The sequence below is a fragment of the Balaenoptera borealis genome (genome assembly GCF_965194805.1).
Source record: "Balaenoptera borealis genome assembly, chromosome: 12".
NCBI lineage: Eukaryota > Metazoa > Chordata > Mammalia > Artiodactyla > Balaenopteridae > Balaenoptera > Balaenoptera borealis.
The window spans coordinates 90,020,317-90,039,391 of record NC_138869.1 but is presented as its reverse complement, the minus strand read 5'-3'; the positions used below and the strand labels follow the sequence as shown (position 1 = coordinate 90,039,391).

General features: G+C 38.6%; 1 protein-coding gene across 6 annotated transcripts in view; it reads left to right on the top strand.

Annotated features, from left to right (window-relative positions):
• The first annotated feature begins 534 nt into the window (after positions 1-534).
• MRS2 (magnesium transporter MRS2) overlaps positions 535-19,075 on the top strand; it is a 35,390-nt gene continuing 16,849 nt past the window's right edge. For 5 of the 6 annotated variants that reach the window (XR_014232475.1, XR_014232476.1, XM_082346401.1 and 2 more), the window contains exons 1-7: positions 536-869; positions 2,704-2,777; positions 5,194-5,230; positions 6,475-6,587; positions 8,316-8,489; positions 10,166-10,296; positions 11,305-11,421. Coding sequence is in view for 4 of the 6 variants with exons in the window: in XM_082346401.1 (XP_082202527.1) it covers positions 680-869; positions 2,704-2,777; positions 5,194-5,230; positions 6,475-6,587; positions 8,316-8,489; positions 10,166-10,296; positions 11,305-11,421 (836 nt within the window). In the remaining 2 variants the exon portion in view is untranslated. Of the gene's footprint in view, positions 870-2,703; positions 2,778-5,193; positions 5,231-6,474; positions 6,588-8,315; positions 8,490-10,165; positions 10,297-11,304; positions 11,422-19,075 lie in introns of all 6 variants that reach the window. The other variant, XM_082346403.1, reaches the window with a different exon arrangement.

The window sequence follows — 19,075 nt, the reverse complement described above, 5'->3', positions numbered from 1 at the left end:
ATCAGCGATTTTTCTTTCTTGGTGGTATATAAAATGGCACCTTGAAATTGATACTATCTTACATTTGATTAAATACGGACTATAAATCCTACGCGTTTATGTTCCTCAGTCTTCACTAGCAAAATTTAATATATTATTCCATATGACGGTTATTTTTGCTACATTAAACTTAAATATAAATTGAGTTGGCAATGGGCATAATTTCTTCACTTCCAAATTGCAGACTGCATCATACGTATGAAAATGCTCCAGAGACCGCAAAGCATTATATACATGCTGGGTATTTTTTCACATTTAACGATTACTAGTTAATAGAAATAATCGACACTCTACGCGCCGACCTGACCGCTCCAAGGCCGTATGGGTCGAAGCTAGGTTAGAGAGTTCGACTCACGCAGGTAAACGCGCCCCGCCCCCCCGAGCCGGTCCCTACACGCTTTACAGGTACAGACTCAGGTGTAGGAGACAAACTCCGATTGGCCGAGGGATACGAGATGCCCACCCAAAGGCACCTTCCGAGCATGCGCGAGAAATTAGACGCAGGCGCGCTCCGCGCATGCCCGGTAGGCAGCGGCCGCAGCTTGGGCGCTCGCGTGAGGTCGCGAAGAGCCGGCTGCTCCGCTGCCGTCAGGTATGAAGGGCTGGGGTCTTGCAGCTGCCTCCTCCTCGCTCCAGCGCCATGGAATGCCTGCGGAGGTTGGCCCAGCTCCTGCCCCGCGCGGTGAGGTTGCCCCGGCGCACCCTGTGCGCTCTGGCCTTGGGCTTGACCCCCGGGACTCGCTCCGTTGCCGCCTGCGGCCGCGCCGCCGAACTGCTCAGAAGGAGGTGGGCCGCGCCGCTGTACGGGCCCCGCCGGCTCCCCACGGCAGGTACTCCCCTCTCCGCCCCGCAGCCCCGGGACGCCGGGCTTGCCGTGAACCCAGGGCCCCGACCCGACCGCCGGAGCCCACGTGGCTGTGGCTTCTCCGGCCTCGGTCTCCAGGTCCGCCCTTGGGCGCCCGGCTCTTGTCCCCTTGCACAGGTCCGTGGGTCGAGCTTGCGTCCCACCAGCTCCGAACGCGACTGAGCACTGCGCCTTGTGACCAGCTAGAGCCCGACCCGACAGGCCTCTGTCTTTCCCACCGCCCAGCTGCAAATCTCCAGGCTTAAGTGCGCTTGTGAAAAGATTTTTTTAAAAGAGTTTCGCTCTTATCTGTCATCATAGTGCTGAAGCTAAGATTAGGCTTATCTACCTGAAATATTTTTTTAAGTATCTTCCCTGTCTTCTGTCTCTTCCTTATGGACGGACACATTTATACCTTTGTCCCGTTGCTCAGGTAAGGGGTGGGGACGCACCTAGAAGTGAGGCTGAAGACTTTGAAACTTAATGGGAAGAGTTGCTTCTGAGAAAGATCTGACTTTTTTCCCAAGTACTGTGTAACCAGCCAGCCAGAAGGAGTCAGGAGATGGGGGGGAGAGGGGTTGAAATTTGAGTTATTTTTTTTTCCCCTGAATGATAGAGCATGACGGTAATACGTTGACATTTTCACAGATGTGACAGTGTGGGTGCTAATATTGCTGAGAAACAAAAGGCTTTAAAATATATGGCTTCGCAAAAAATGTCCTCAGGTTTCTCAGTTGTACTCTCAAAATGCTCCCGAAGTAACTCACCATCTCCACCTTCTTCCCCGTACCCATTAGGAGACTCTTTCCAAATTGGGTTACATTTCATATTCCCTTCTTTGTTTGGTAAATCCCTGGGAACCCAGGTTCAGCCCATCTAATGTTTTAGGACAAAACATTAGATGGTAACATTTTATCTAACTTGTGACTGATTAGGAAATGCTGATGTGTAGCTCTTTAACCTTTATTCAGCTGACCCTCATAACATAGTTTGCATTTTGTAGAAGGGAACCAACAAACCTCAGGTGGTAACAAATTACATGTCTTTAAATGTAATAGGAAGGAATAAGATCAGAAATGAGAATATATCTACACGTTCTGTAGATAGGAATTCTGTTCATTCCTCTTATGTTTAGTATTTTGAACAGTGTCCTTTGTCAGGCATTAAATTTATTTGGTTATGCTCGAGAGCTCACTTCAGCTCAGTTTAAATCACATGTTTTAAATAGGTTTATTTTCAAATAAAGATTTGTCTTTATTCCAGTTCACTGGGGTCTCCATTCCAGTGCAGTAGGTTATTTCATAAGTATGTTCACTCTAAAGTATATCTGTGAAAAAGAAGTCAATACATAGAAGTAAAATCAGTAGGTTTCATAATTTATAGGTCAAATAATCCTGATATTGAAATGCTGAAATGTCAGGTGGTTCTTGGAATGTATGTTTTCTAAACTGTACCAATGTAACTTGCCTGAAGAGCCTTTCTAAACTAGGCAAAAAAGAATGGACATTTTATTTTAATCTCAGAACATTGTTATACACTTATTCATCCAACTATAAGATATCAATAATACTTAGAAAGGAAAAGCGGTGATTGGATTCCATAGATTATTCTAATGCCTCACCTAAGCTACTCATTCATTGCCAAACCTAACATTATCACCTACAAATATTAACAAGAGTGTTTCTTATTTTCCCTCTAGGAAAAAGATTCAAAACATAGTAAAATAGTCTGAAGACCTCCACATACTGTGAGAATTGTATCTTAGCTATATGTGAAAACCAATCATATGATCATAATGAATTCTCTGCTTCGTTTTTCAGGTGAAATTCACCAGTTTAGAACTTCTGATGTCTCTCAAGCCACTTTAGCCAGTGTAGCCCCGGTGTTTACTGTGGTGAGTTTGTGTGGTCCGTTTGATAATATTACTTACTTTGTTTTATAATGAATCCTTATACTTATAAGTCATTGTCTTTTGCTTAGCCAGTGACCTGAGTACCAGCTAGGTTTGCTTCACAGCACTCTTGAAACTTTGCTAATGACTGTAGAGCTCATCTTTTAATACTAGAACAGGTGGCTCAAATCACAATTCAGAGCTTCCTATTTGAATCCTCAAGATTTCTCCAGAAATCTATTTAGAAGTCCTTGAAGGCTGTTAATTACAAAACGGCTTGAACCTGTGCTATGCAACATACTATATGCAGAAGCATTTTGAGGGCAGCACAGTGTATTAGCTGAGAGTGCATGCTTTGAAGGGTCATGATCTCTGCAGCTTTCTCTTTTTTTCAGGAAAAAAACTGAATAAAATAACACAAATGGTGTGTCTCACACACACATATTTAGAGAGAGAAAAATAAAGTGCTTGCTCTGAGCCAGAGTTTCTAAATTCAGATCTCAACTCTGTCTCTTACTAACTGGATGGACTTGGACAAGTTATGATAACATCTTTGTGCCCTAGTTTTCTCATCTGTATACTTGGGGGTAAAAGTACCCACCTTATAGAATTGTGAGATTTAAATTAACTCACATATGTAAAACCCTTAAAAATAATACCTCATGCATGGTAAGCATTCAGTGTATATTAGCCATTATATATCATCCTTATTATTTAGGCTTACTAACATAAGAACTTTTCTTTATCAACTATACAGAACAAGATAACTTTTACACGTAGTTCTGGGGGTTATCACTGTTATTCACTGTTCTGGAAGAGTTAGCCAGTTTAATTAACAGGACAAAATCAGATGTTAAATATTGAAAGAAGGTTCTTTGCAGGTGAAATCATTGTCTACCAAGAGCACTTAAAATCAGTTGATGCTATTTGAAATAATGTGAGTTACATTACAAGGTAAACATTTTTTTAAAAAATCAGTTTGTCTGATCTCATGTTTTTTTTTTTTTAAATCAAAAAAATCCCATTAAGGAAAAAATATAAATACTGAGATGCAAAAATATTCACCATACATTGTTAACTTGAAGGTGGAGGGAAGACTGCAAAGAAGTGTGTGTAACATGAATATATTTAATAGGAAAAAGTCTGGAAGGACATTCAGTAAAATATTAGCATGATTTTCTCTAAAAATTTGTGACCAAATAGTTTTATTTATCTTTATTTTCAAATTTTCTGCAGCAGATGTATATATTTGTGAAATAAGTGTAAGGAGGAAAGCTAGTGTGTATTACACAAAACATAAAGCTTCCCTTGATGTAAATTTCCCTTGAACTCTGATGTTTTATGATACTCATATAATCCTGTTGATCTTATCTTTGCTCATGAGAAGCAAGCTGAAATATATATTGTGAGGTTTTATTGTGTTATTATTAACACAGCATGTGTATTTTCCATGGTAATAACCCAGGACTTGGACCTACAACTGTATCTTAGAGTGTGTCTTCCTGAAAATGCATATTTAATAGTAATTAACACAGCCCAGTACCTAGTGATTCATTAAATATTATTTGACATCTTCAAACTTGACTATGGACAAGTATTACAGGAAAACCTTCCCTCTGCTTTATAGGAAATAAGTACAGTTTCTGCATTGTGTCCTCTTTTTAAACTCTCAGAAGAGGTCTTTTTGTAAACATTTATTGATTCTGCAACACCCACCAGAGAGACTTCATAGCCTCCCATAGATACTTAGATTCACCAGATAAGCCACACTTGGTCCCAGTCTGTTCAAAAGGATAAAGGATAGGACGTGCAGAAGGGCAGCATTAGGTGTTTTCTCTTCAAAAGAAGTCCTTACAGCCATGCAGGGGCTCCTGTGGCCCCCTGTGTGACAGCTCAGGTGAGAGGAGAGGATATTCTCAAATGTGGGTGTGAGATCCACCTCGTTTTAGGATCCCAAGGCCCTCTAGTGCCAGTATCTTGTAACCATCCCAGAGACACATCCAGGGCTCCCACAAGGAGCAGTCAGTTACAAGAACCACTACACTCGGGAAAGGCAGAACCATGGCTTCCCAACAGGTGTCTGTAGTCTGTTCTTAGTCTTTCCAGTCCAGAGCAGTCTGTCTACCAGTCATTGGGCACTTTTACCATAAGCGTTGTTGCCTATTAACACAACTGACACTCCTTTATCAGATCTCCCAGGGAACCCAGTTAGAAAGTTAATCCAAGGTCAGATTTGTCCTAGCAAAGGGAAAGGGAATTTTTTTTTTTTGACCCTTAACTCATAACTGAATTTAACTTAAGGGCAGTTATAGTTTTTATCTGTATTTCAGTATTTGGGAGAATTATAATACCGTATGATATGATACCATAAATAATGTACTGATTTGGGAGAAAATAATATTTTATTATCTCTCTCCAGACAAAATTTGACAAAGGGGGAAAGGTTACTTCTTTTGGTGAGTATTTGTAATTTTCTTTTAAATCACTCATCAATGAATGAGTGAACCCACTGGAAGTCAAGAAATTATAATATTTTGAGTAGAATATTCTTTGCATATATGGATGTGTTGAAGGAGATCTTTTTCAGCACTTGCCCATCTGTCCTAATTGGAACTGGCAACACCTGACCTGTGTTGTTGTTGTTTCAGGAGGCCACTTTCACTCGAACAGGATGTTAAAGGAAGAGCGTAGGCTGGTGTGCAGCTCAGAGAGAAGCACTCTTCTCCCTTTTGTTTCTCTTCCTGAGTCTCCCTTTCACTGCCCCGGTCCTCATGTCCCTCTCCTCCTGTACCATGTTGAAGGCAGAGAATCACATAATACCACTGTTATTGCAGTAGCAGTGGGTGACAGCAGACAGAAGGGACAGGGCACTGGATGGCAGTCAGATGGAACTCTGCCAGTGATGGCTCTCATGGACGGTTACTTTTTTAAATGAAACCAAGCATTACTTTACTGTCTGACCTCAGGTGCAGGTTTCAGGTCTCCCATGTCCTTCCTACCCCGTGGTCCTGTTCCTGCTGTTGCTAAGATCCTAGTGGAGTATTTTGGGCGTTTTTTTGGCTCGGCATCTCCTTCAAAAGGTGGTTCTACTTAGAGCTCTATCACAGGTGTGGCTTGATATTACAAGAATAGATGCTAGTATTACCAGCATCATTTCTTGAGTTTCTTCATCTGTTTTGCTTTCTCTTAGGTAATAAATTTAGTTTTCAGGAGAATCTAGTGTGAGAACTGACTTTATTTTCTCGTTTTGTATTAGTCCAAGAACAAAGAAAATTGAACTTGTCTGTTCATAGATTTAAAATGCTGAAGTTGATAATGTAGTAAGGAAAAAATAGAAAATAGAACTGTAGTTCTATACAGTTCATATTTAAAAATCCATGAATCTAGAGCTAGAGATTGATACTGTAAATTCCAGTGATGTATAGCTATGGTTTTTATATTGGTCCCAAAGGGCTTTTCTAAGTACAGAGAAATTTTATGAAGTGTGGTTAAAAGGAGAAAAGAAAAATTAGTTTGACCAGATTTAGCCTGAGTATGTTTTTGAGGTAGAAATGGGTATTAAAAAGACCCATTTTAGCTCTTGTTTCTGGTAGTAATAGAAGATTATCTTGGTGGTGGGAGGGATACTCTGATATAAAAATCTAAACTTTTCGGTATATTGGTTTACCCACTCTTTTTATTGAACATGTTTCTTTTATAGAAAGGAAGAAAACTGATTTATATCAAGAATTAGGTCTTCAAGCCAGAGATTTGAGGTTTCAGCATTTAATGAGTATCACAACCAGAAACAATAGGATTATCATGAGAATGGAGGTAAAGGATTTTATTCCATATACATTTCTCCACTGCAGTCTTATAAAAGTTACTTCCTAACTATCTTGATCAATAACTAGGTTAAAAGTAATTTCGTAATAAAAATAGCTATGTGAAACATAGAATATTTTATAATATAACATGTTGTTAAGAGTAAAACTCATTTTACGTGGATTATATACATATGCTCAGCAGGCATAGCTCTGCTCTGTTTATGATGGAAAAGATCTGACTTCGGTCTCCATTCTCACTGTTTGAATTTAGTCTCTAGTTTCTGAAATAAGAGAAAGAATCTTGATTTATAATAGACATTTTCAGTCGTATACGGTTATGTGTAATTGTAGCGTAACTTCAGCTACTAAGAATATATTCTGGTTTTCCGAATAGCCTAAGAATATCCTTTAAAGTTTATCATCTTAATTTAATTTTTTATTTTTATGGAAAGCTTTAAGTTATTTTGGTGGGCTAACGTTTAAGATTTGGACATAGATGAGGGGACGCAGGTGTCAATGGTATCGGCCCTGCAGTGGACATGAGACTTGCTTTCTTCAAGAAGTCTTTGATGGCATGTTTTTGTCAATTTATCTAGAATTAACTTTTTAAAACATTAAAAAGGGAAGCAGTCTTTTCCCAAGTGATTTTTCTCCAAAACACATTCTTCACTTTTATTATCAATAGCTAGCACCCTTCAAAACAGTACCTCTTTAATGAAGAGATAGAGAAGTATGTGATAAAGCAAATTCAGCAGAATGTTAATCGTATCATTGAATTGGTATGTGTATAGGTATTCACTGTGTAATTTTTCAACTTTTCTGAATAAACATGTTCATATTGTAGTTGACCCTTGAGCCACATGGGGGTTGGGGGCGCTGAACCTCCACACGGTCAAAAATCCACATGTAACTTATAGTCACGGTTCCTCCATATCTGCTGTTGCACATCCTCAGATTCAGCCAACCACAGGTAGTGTAGTACTGCGGTATTTACTACTGAAAACAATCTGCATGTAAGTGGACCCGCATGGTTCATGCCAGTGTTGTTCAAGGGTCAGCTGTAAAATGGGGAAAATGGGAAAGAAAAATTTCTGATTTTTATATCAGTAATACAGTGGCCACAGGCTACTACTCTTCTGTGTTACTCTTCTAACATAAAAGACGTCAGTCTTTCTTTTCAGAATAAATTTTTAATTTCATAGTGTTCTAAATTAGAGCACTAAGGATACATTTTATCTTTATCATTTTGAATTAGCTTAATGTGTTTTGGTGATATTTTAAAAAGGAAACTTTCCCATTTCAGCCAAACTAATCATGATTAAGCTAAATCTTTTCTAAAAGTCTGCTGAATACCTGACTTTTAAGAAGACCTTATCTTATTTCCTTTGTTCTCTATATTTCTCATGATCACCCTGGAAGTCCTAATAAATACATAATTTGTTTAATTCTAGTTCTGTTGAGACTGAGTTAGAGGTATCAAGACTTGGATTTATTTTAGGCTTCCTCTCTTTAAAAAAAAAGTCTTGACTTTTTTTGAAAAACCAAATGAACAGTGATTTGGTTTAGGCTTAGTCCAAAATTAATAGAATATTAAATCCTATTTTATGAAGGTTATTTTTTCCCTACAACTCTACAACTTACATGTGCATGTGTGTGTGTGTGTACATATATATATATATGTGTGTGTGTGTGTGTGTGTATATATATATATGTTTTTTGTTTTTTCTCCCCCCAGTATTTGAAAGCTGTGATAACTCCAGAGTGTCTTCTGATACTAGATTATCGTAATTTAAATTTAGAGCAGTGGCTGTTCCGGGAACTCCCTTCACAGTTGGCTGGAGAGGGTCAACTTGTCACATACCCTTTACCTTTTGAATTTAGAGCTATAGAAGCACTCCTGCAATATCGGGTAAGCCTGTTTTTATTTAGCTTCTTGAATGTTTTCTGGTTTTACAGTGCTATTGAGGAGGAAGACACATTGGTATTGTTTTAATAGCACTTTCCCTAACCACACCCTCCCCCCAAATAAAAACATTTCTAAGGGTCTTATATGCAGAAAGTACTTAATTCTTAAACTTTATGACCCAAACAAATAGATCTAAAGTCTCTAGGTATGGTATACATAGAGTCTCTTTGACAGTCATGTTGTGACATTCAGTGAAGCACATTTCAGGTTGTCTATCCGTTGTTCAATTTTAATAAGTGTATTCAGGGATGCTAATTCAAAATACTTACCCTAAATATGATATAAATGAACATATCAAAAGGTTTTAACTGTACTCCATTTTATTCTCTAACTTGTTGTGTAACTGCTTGCACATGATAAATATTATAGCACGAATCTTTCATCAAATCATTCTGATAGTTTCCAGATCATTCTTTGTTTGTGTAATCCTTTGTTTGAGCTAGCTAAATGATGCCTGTGTCTGAGACCTAGTTTGACATAGAAACCGTGTAGAATTCTTCTTACGATTCCTCCTTTAATTTGATCATCATTGAGTGTCTGAGGATCCTGTCAGGCTCTGAACAAGGATGGTCACTGCTTTCCTGGCCCCGACAAATCTTTCATCATCTTTTCTTCCCCCTATTAGTCAGGATAGTACTGTTCAGGACCTGGCTACATGCAAGAGTCAGTGCCATGAGCCAGAGTGGGAGAAGAAGAGGGGAGAGTAAAGGGGACATGAGGTGGCGGGAGGGGGGGTTGGTGGAACCTGGCACCCTTCTTTGTCTGCCTTGCTCTACTGAGGGAGTAGGAGATGGCTCTGTTCCTTACTCAGGTTAATGAGGCAATAGCACCAGCTGGTGCCAGCCAATGAGATGGTGTCTAGTTGAAGCCCAGTTACTAAGCAGGGAAAAAATGGAAAGAAACGAAGGTATAAACAATAGTCAGTGGCAAGCTACACAGACTGACTAAGCTCTCAGGAGCTGATGCTGGGATGGATAGTATATGTTGGAATTTACATTATTAATTAATCTTACTGCTTAATTCAGCTGCTCTTATGCTGTTTACCAACAGGTATGGAAGAATTTTAATATTTTAAGAACTAGTATAGCTGTATCAATGTATACCTGCTGATTGATTCCTGCTGTGCCTATATTAACCCGAATAATAAATACACTTTTGACTTTTCAAGTTTATTTTGTAAAGTTTAAGGTATGTTTTGGTTTTCAAAAGAGCCTTGTTCATAGGAGTTTTGAATTGTATCCTATTTACAAAGAACATATGTATTGTTTACCAGATGTAAAGTTTATGTTTTAACCAAAGAACGGCAGCTTTTCTTTTAATCAGTCCTCCATTCCTTTCATAATAAGTGTCTGGTGTCTGTAGGGGGAAGAGTCTTATGGGAGTTAATTCCCTAGCAACCAAATGGGAGCTTACTAACAACATTATGCATGGTTATCTTTTAACCTGGGACGTCTAGTTTTTAATCATCTGGGATGGGCGTTCCAGCAGTGACCATGTTCTGAAATGTTACCAGCCTTCCTAGCTATTACAGATTTCTGTATTTAATCAGAGGATTCACTGACCCTGAGTATTCTAAAAAGATTGTTTTAATTCTTATGAAAGGTCATGTTGTTATCTAGATCAACACTCTTCAGGGGAAACTTAGCATTTTGCAACCACTGATCCTTGAGACATTGGAAGCTTTAGTGGATCCCAAACATTCTTCCATAGACAGAAGCAAACTGCACATCTTACTACAAAATGGCAAAAGGTAAATAAGGGTGATTTACCAAGTTGGGAGTTAGACACAAATGTCTTAAACTTCTCTTTCAGTAGTCTTAACAGTGAAATGTTTAACGTAAATTCAGGTCCAAAATTAGTGTAATTCTTAGCTGTTTTAAAAATACCAACTAGTCTTGCTAGTGGTAATGACATTTTTTTACTTTGTGACTTACTCTCAGTACCTTCATTTCCATATTTGGTTTTCACTGTCTTTCATAACTTTAAAGTAAGAAAGTAGCCTAGGTGGGAAGTTGAGCTAAAGGGGGCACACAAACTAATGTTTATTGAAAAGCTATTTTGCATGAAATGCTGTATCAGTCTCTTTTATGTGTGTGATGTCATCTCATCCTGTCAGCAATCCTGTTGACATGGTCCTCATTTTGAAGATAAGAAAACTGAGGTCTAAGTAACTTGTCTAAACTTTAACAGCTACTAAATAGCAAATCTAGACTCAAATCCAATTTTCTTTCCCTCCAAGGTCCATGGGTTTTTTTATCATAATGCATTCCAGAATTTAAGGATAATATTTTAATTTATATTACAGACTGAATGAACATGCCCTCAGGATTTGTACCCCCTAAAAATCCATTCAGGAGTTAACAGTTAAAATTCCTGAATCAGTAGTTCTTTGTCTGAAAATATTAGGATGTTTTTATGAATTAAAAGTAAATAGTCTGTTCATCACTGCCATACTTATTAAGAGTAAAGATAAATTTCTAAGCCCAGAGCTTAAATCACAGTGATTATATGTTTCTGAGATAAATAATATATGCTGAAAATTATATCATTGGTTAATTTTACCACTTAATGTAGTTTTGGGATTGGGAATTGATTCTCAGAGTGCATAAATATAAAAAAAATTTTTTTTACAAATCAGTGTTTACCATGAATTTATAAGTGGATCTACTTGATAAGACACTAAAAAGGCACTATTCTTGTAGGGAAATATTTTTATAGGTTTATGTTATTGATCATTTCTATGCAACTACTCTTACAGCCTGTCAGAGTTAGAAACAGATATTAAAATCTTCAAAGAGTCCATTTTGGAGATCTTGGATGAAGAAGAGTTGCTGGAAGAGCTCTGTCTGACAAAGTGGAGTGACCCACAAGTCTTGTAAGCAGACAGTCATGCTTTGTTAGTTTCTCTCTTAGGATCAATTGTTTGTCTTTTCAGGATGACTTTTTAGGGAGGACACAACATTTTTCTGGGATAGAGGATGTAGGCACTTTGCATCCCTAGTTATTTCACTGTTTCCTGTACCATATTGCATCTGATTGAATTTAATGAGGAGATATTAAGTGCACACTGTGTATACAACAATATGCTGGGCTTTGACTATACACGCACCATTACCTTTATCTTCAGAGGACTGGCCACCAAAGTGACATACACATCTACCCAGATAACTTACCTGGAGAGTTCAGCGGGAGAGAGGAGGGAAAGGGTGGGGTGCAGGGAGGCGAGTAGAGACACTGGCACAGATTCTTAAGTCTGGTTAATATAAAAACGCTCTCGGGCTTCCCTGGTGGCGCAGTGGTTGAGAGTCTGCCTGCCAATGCAGGGGACACGGGTTTGGGCCCTGGTCTGGGAGGATCCCGCGTGCCGCGGAGTGGCTGGGCCCGTGAGCCACAATTGCTGAGCCTGCACATCTGGAGCCTGTGCTCCGCGGCGGGAGAGGCTGCGATGGTGAGGGGCCTGCGCACCGCAGTGAAGAGTGGCCCCCGCTTGCCACAACTGGAGAAAGCCCTCGCACAGAAGCGAAGACCCAACACAGCCATAAATGAATAAAAATAAATAAATTAAAAAAAAAAAAAAGCACACAAAACTGCAAATACTCCATAAAAAAAAAAAAAACCCTCTCATCTTATAAACCTTTTATCTCTTATGAATTCAGGAATCATTTACGCTTCTTGTGCACACCCAAGTTTAAATGTTTACTTTTTAAATACCCCAAATATTTCATTTTTGTACTTTGCAGATCAGTATCAGAGATTAATACACCTTTGTAATGTGCATAGTTTCTGTAGTGTGTACAGACTTTTCAACATTTTGAGAAATTAGTTATCTATATTCTAATGAACGATTAAGATAAAAAGGGCTCTATAACGCTTGATATTATAGCAGCTAGATATAGTAGCAGAAACTTGATCACTCTTGTAACTCTTGCTTGCTTTGCTTCTTAGGCCAATTTATCTCTAATATGCTTTATAAGTGTCTTTTACAGAGTGCTTCATTCCCACTTATCCTCCTTGGTAGGGAGGATAATTTACAATGTGTGCTAATTTCTGCTATACAGCCAAGTGACTCAGTTATACACACATATACATTCTTTTTGTATATTTTTTTCCATTGTGGTTTATCCCAGGAGATTGGATGGATATAGTTCCCTGTGCTATACAGTAGGACCTTGTTGTTATCATTCTGTATGTAATAGTTTGCATCTGCTAACCCCAAATTCCCAGTCCATCCCTCTCCCTCCCCCCTCCCCCCTTCCCCCTTCCCCCTTGGCAACTACAAGTCTGTTCTGTATGTCTGTGAGTCTGTTTCTGTTTTGTAGATAGGTTCATTTGTGCCATATTTTAGATTCCACTTATAAGTGATATCATATGGTATTTGTCTTTTTCTTTCTGACTTCACTTAGTATAATCTTTAGGTCCATCCATGTTGCTGCAAATGGCATTATTTCATTCTTTTTTATGGCTGAGTAGTAGTCCATTGTGTGTGTGCGCACACATGCGCGCGATATATATATATATATATATATATATATATATATATATATATGTATGTATATATACACACACAGACACACCACATCTTTATCCATTCATCTGTTGATGGACATTTAGGTTGTTTCCATGTCTTGGGTATTGTGTATAGTGCTGCTATGAACATAGAGGTGCATGTATCTTCTTGAATTATAGTTTTGTCCAGGTGTATATGCCCAGGACTGGGATTGCTGGATCGTATGGTAGTTCTATTTTTAGTTTTCTGAGGAACCTCCGTACTGTTTTCCATAGTGGCTGCACCAATTTACATTCCCACCAATAGTGTAGGAGGGTTCCCTTTTCTCCACACCCTCTCCAGCATTTGTTATTTGTAAAGTTTTTAATGATGGCCATTCTGACTGATGTGAGGTGGTACCTCATTGTAGTTTTGATTTGCATTTCTCTAATAATTAGTGATGTTGAGCATCTTTTCATGTGCCTACTGGCCATCTGTATGTCTTCTTTGGAGAAATGTCTATTAAGGTCTTCTGCCCATTTTTTGATTGGGTTGTGTTTTTGTTGTTGAGTTGCATGAGCAGTTTGTTTATTTGGGGAATTAAATCCTTGTCAGCCTCATCATTTGGAAATACTTCCTCGCAGTCCATAGGTTGTCTTTTTGTTTTTTTTATGGTTTCCTTTTGCTGTGCAAAAGCTTGTAAGTTTGATTAGGTCCCATTTGTTTATTCTTGGTTTTATTTCTATTACCTTGGGAAACTGACCTAAGAAAACACTGGTACAATTTATGTCAAATACTGTTTTGCCTCTGCTCTGTTCTAGGAGTTTTATGGTGTCGTGTCTTATGTTTAAGTCTTTAAGCCATTTTGAGTTTATTTTTCTGCATGGTGTGAGGGTTTGGTCTAACTTCATTGACTTACCATGCAGCTGTCCAACTTTCCCAGCACTACTTACTGAAGAGACTTTTTCCTGTTTATATTCTTGCCTCCTTTGTAGACGATTAACTGACCGTAGGTGTGTGGGTTTATTTCTGGGCTGTCAATTCTGTTCCATTGATCCATTGTTTTGCTTACTGTAGCTTTGTAGTATTGTCTGAAGTCTGGAAGAGTTATGCCTCCTGCTCTGTTTTTGTTTCCTCAGGATTGCTTTGGCAATTCTGGGTCTTTTATGGTTCCATATAAATTTTGGATTATTTTTCTAATTCTGTGAAAAATGTCATGGGTAATTTGATAGGGATCTCATTAAATTTGTAGATTGCTTTGGGTAGTATTGCCATTTTAGCAACATTCTTCTAATCCAAGAGCATGGGATATCTTTCCATTTCTTTGAATCCTCTTTAATTTCCTTTATTAATGTTTTATAGTTCTCAGCATGTGAGTCTTTCACCTCCTTGCTCAGGTTTATTCCTAGGGTTTTTTTGTTTGTTGGTGTGATTTTAAAAGGTATTGTTTTTTACATTCCCTTTCTGATATTTCATTGTTAGTGTAAAGAAATGCAACCAATTTCTGAATGTTAATCTTATATCCTGCTACTTTGCTGAATTCACTTATTAGATTTAGTAGTTTTTGTGTGGAGTCCTTAGGGTTTTCTATGTATATGGTATCATGTCATCTGCATATAGTGACAGTTTTACCTCTTCCCTTCCAATTTGAATACCTTTTATTTCCTTTCTGATGGCTGTGGCTAGGACTTCCAATACTGTGTTGAATAGAAGTGGTGAGGGTGGGCATCCTTGTCTTGTTCCAGATTTTAGTGGAAAGGCTTTCAACTTTCCACCGTTGAGTATACTGTATTTGGGTTTGTCATAAATGGCTTTTACTATGTTTTTATCATGAATGGATTTTGAATTTTGTTAAAGGCTTTTTCTGCATCTTTTGATGATCATGTGGTTTTTTACTTTTATGTGGTGTATTACACTGATTGATGTGCATATGTTGAACCATCCTTGTGAACTTGGGATGAATCCTGCTTGGTTGTGGAGTATGATCTTTTTTATGTGTTGTTGGATTCAGTTTGCTAATGTTTTGTTGAGAATTTTTGCATCTATGTTCATCAAAGATATTGGCCTGTGATTTTCTTTTTTGGTGGTATCTTTGGCTTTGGTATCAGGGTGATGGTGGCTTCATAGAATGTCTTTGGGAGTGTTCCCTCCTCTTCAGTCTTTTGGAAGAGTTTGAGAAGGATGGGTATAAGTTCTTCTTTGTATGTTTTGTAGAATTCACCTGTGAAGCCATCTGGTCCCAGACTTTTGTTTGTAGGGAGTCTTGTTTTGTTTTGTTTTTTTACAGATTCTATTTCACTTCTAGTGAATCAGTCTGTTCAAATTATCTACTTCTTCTTGATTCAGTTTTGGTGGGCTATATGTTTCTAGAAAGTTGTCCGTTTCTTCTAGGTTGTCAAATTTGTTTGCATATAATTGTTCATAGTATTCTCTTACGGGTTTTTGTATTTCTGTGGTATCGGTTGAGATTTCTCCTTTTTCATTTCTTAATTTGCTTATTTGGGTTCTCTCTTTTTTCTTGGTGAGCCTGGCCAGAGGTTTGTCAATTTTGTTTACCCCTTCAAAGAACCAGCTCTTGGTTTTATTAATTTTTTTCTATTGTTTTTTTAATCTCAGTTTATTTCCTCCCTGATATTTATTATTTCCTTCCTTCTGCTGACTTCAGGTTTTGGTTTTTCTTCTTTTTCTAATTCTTTTAGCTGGTATGTTAGGTTGGTATGTTAGGTGGTATGTTAGGTTGGTGAGATGTTTTCTTGTTTTTTTGAGGAAGGCGTGTATCGCTATGAACTTCCCTCTAAGAAGCGCTTTTGCTGTATCCCATAGATTTTGTGTGGTTGTGTTTTCATTGTTGTTTGTCTCAAGGTACCTTTTAATTTCCTTTTTGATTTCCTCATTGACCTATTAGTTTTTAGTAGCATATGGTTTAGTCTTCATATAATCATTTTTTTCTCATTTCTTTTCCTGTGGTTGATTTCTAGTTTCATGCTGTTGTGGTCAGAGAAGATGCTTGAAATGATCTCTATACTCTTAAATTTGTTGAGGTTATTAGTTTTGTGCCCTAGTATGTGGTCAATCCTAGAGAATGTTCCACGTGCACTTGAAAAGATGTGTATTCTGGTTTTTTGTTTTTTGTTTTTTTTGATGTAATGTCTTGAAAATATCAATTAAGTCTAACTGTCCTATTCCATCATTTAGGATCTCTCTTGCCTTATTGATTATCTAGAAGATCTGTCCATTGATGTGTGGGGTGTTAAAATCTCCTATTGTATTCCAGTCAATTTCTTCCTTTATGTCTGTTAGTGTTTTACGGATTTGGTGCTCCTATGTTAGGTGCATATATGTTGACGATTGTAAAATCCTCTTCCTGTACTGATCCTTTTACCATTATATAGTGTTCTTTTCCTTTATGGCCTTTGTTTTAAAGTGTATTTTATAGTCTGATATGAGTTTTGCAACTCCTGCTTTCTTGTCATTTCCATTTGCATGAAATATCTTTTTCCATCCCCTCACTTTCAATCTGTGTGTGTCCTTTGCCCTAAGACGGGTCTCTTGTAAGCAGCATATTGTAGGCTCTTGTTTTTTTATCCAGTCTGCCACTCTGTCTTGATTTGAGCATTCAGTCCACTGACATTTAAGGTAATTATTGATACATATGTATCCACTGCCATTTTAAACCTTGTTTTCCAGTTGATTCTATGGATTTTTGTTGTTGTTCCTTTTCTTTTTTGTGGTTTGATGATTTCCTTTTATTTTATGCTTGTGTTCTCTTCTTTTTGGTTTTTGTGGATCTAGTGTATGTTTTTGATTTGTGGTTGCCCTGTTTTTCAAGTATGTTAACCCCTTCCTATATCTGCTTGCTTTAGACTGATAGTCATATAAGCTCAAACACATTCTAAAAAACAGGAATCTACATTTTCTCTCCTTCCCCACGTTTTATGATTTTGATGTCCTTTTTTACAGCTTCGTATTTATCCTTTTGCTGTTTCTTGTGTTTATCATCCTTTCACAGTAGGGTTTTTTTTTTTTTTTTCTTTTTGATCTGTATACTGGCTAACTTAAGTGATTTACTTTTCAACTGTGATTTCCCCTTTCCTATATCTTCTTCTTTTGTATTTAGAGAAGACCTTTCAATATTTCTTTTAGGATAGGTTTGGTATTGCTGTATTCTTTTAGTTTTTGCTTGTCTGAGAACTTCTTTATTTCCCCTCCTATTCTAAATGATAATCTTGCTGGATAGAGTATTTTAGTTTGCAGATTTTTCCCTCTCAAAACTTTGAATATATTTTGCCGCTCCCTTCTGGCTTGCAGTGTTTCTGTGGAGAAATCAGCTGATAACCTTAAGGGGATTCCCTTGTAATTAACTCTTTGTTTTTCTCTTGCTGCCTTTGGAATCCTCTCTTTATCTTTAACTTTTGCCATTTTTATTATAGTATGTCTTGGTGTAGGTTTGTTTGGGTTCATTTTGTTTGGGACCCTCTGTGCTTCTTGTATCTGGATATCTGTTTCCTTCTTTAGATGTGGGAAGTTTTCAGCCATAATTTCTTCGAATACATTTTCAATCCCCTTTTCTCCTTCTGGAATCCCTATTATACATAGATTGGCACGCTTTATATTATCCCATAGGTCTCTTACATTGCTTTCATTTTTTTTCATTTGGTTTTCTGTCTACTGTTTTGATTGGGTAATTTCCATTATTCTGTCTTCCAGATCACTTATTTTTCTGCATTATTCATTGCCTTTGGCTTAGCTTTCATTTCAGCAAATGAATTTTCTAATTTTTCTTGGCTCCTCCTTATAGTTTCTAGTTCCTTTTTACAGTAATCTGCATTTCTGTTGATAGCCTTTCTTAATTCCTTCAGTATTTTCATTACCTCCTCTTTGAGTCTTTAGACTGAAGAGGTCTGTTTCATTGTTTGTTCCTTCAGGGCAATTCTCTTGGTCTTTTAACTGGGAGTGGTTCCTCTGCTTCTTCACTTTGCTTATATTTCTCTTACTCTGAGTTTAGGGGAAACAATTATCTACTGTAGGCTTGGAGGGCTATTTATATGCGGGAGCATTCCTGCTTAGCTTTTGTAGGTTTAATATTTTTTTGGCTTGAGGGCTGTTTTTGGTTTGGATGCTTGCCATCTGTTTCCTCAGCGTGTGCTGGCCATTATCCCCTTGTCAGAGGGTGAGCAGGTGCGTGCCCCACGCATGCTCCCAGGAGGTCAGGGGCAGCGGTTGGTGCCTGGTCACGAGACCCTCGGCATTGGCAGGCTGCTCCCACCTCTGGAGCCTGAGATGGCAGTGGTGGCTCGTGCCCGCACCCAAAGCTCATGTAAGCAGTGCCCTGCTGCCTGAGAAATAAGCTCCTATGGAGGTCCCACCCCTCTCCTCATGCCCCCCACCCCAACAGTGGTGCCCTACCTCTCTGGGGGTCCCAGGCTTCTTCCCTCAGTGGTGGCGCACCACACCCTAGCCCCCTCAGGCAGCCACCCCCAGTCTTCTCCCCTGTTCTGACCTCCGAAGCCTGAGCCTCAGCACCCAGCCCACACCCACCCCAGTGGAGGACCGTCTCAGGCTGGGGAGTGCCAGGCAGCGGCACCAACTGACTCTGCGGGGCTCTCTCCGCTTTGCCCTCCACAAACTGTTGGTTGTGCCCTCCTCCGAGGCTCTGAAGCTCCCCCTCTGTCCCAGCTGATCTCCCCACCAGTGAGGGGACTTCCCAGTGTGCAGACACCTTTCCTCTTTCACAGCTCCCTCCTGGGAGCAGGTCCCCTCCCGATTCCTTTTTCTCTCTTTTTTTTTTTCTTTTGTCCTACCCAGTTATGTGGAGATTTTCTTGCCCTTTTGGAAGTCTGAGGTCTTCTGCCAGTGTTCAGTAGGTGTTCTGTGAGTGTCATTCCACATGTTGATGTATTTGTGGGAGGTGAGCTCCCTGTCCTACTCCTCTGCCATCTTGAGCCCTCTGACTGTATTGACATTTTTCAAAAACAGTTTACTTCATATATGAAAATGATGTTATATATTTACCTTGGAAAGGAAATGCTCTTTATGTTCATTT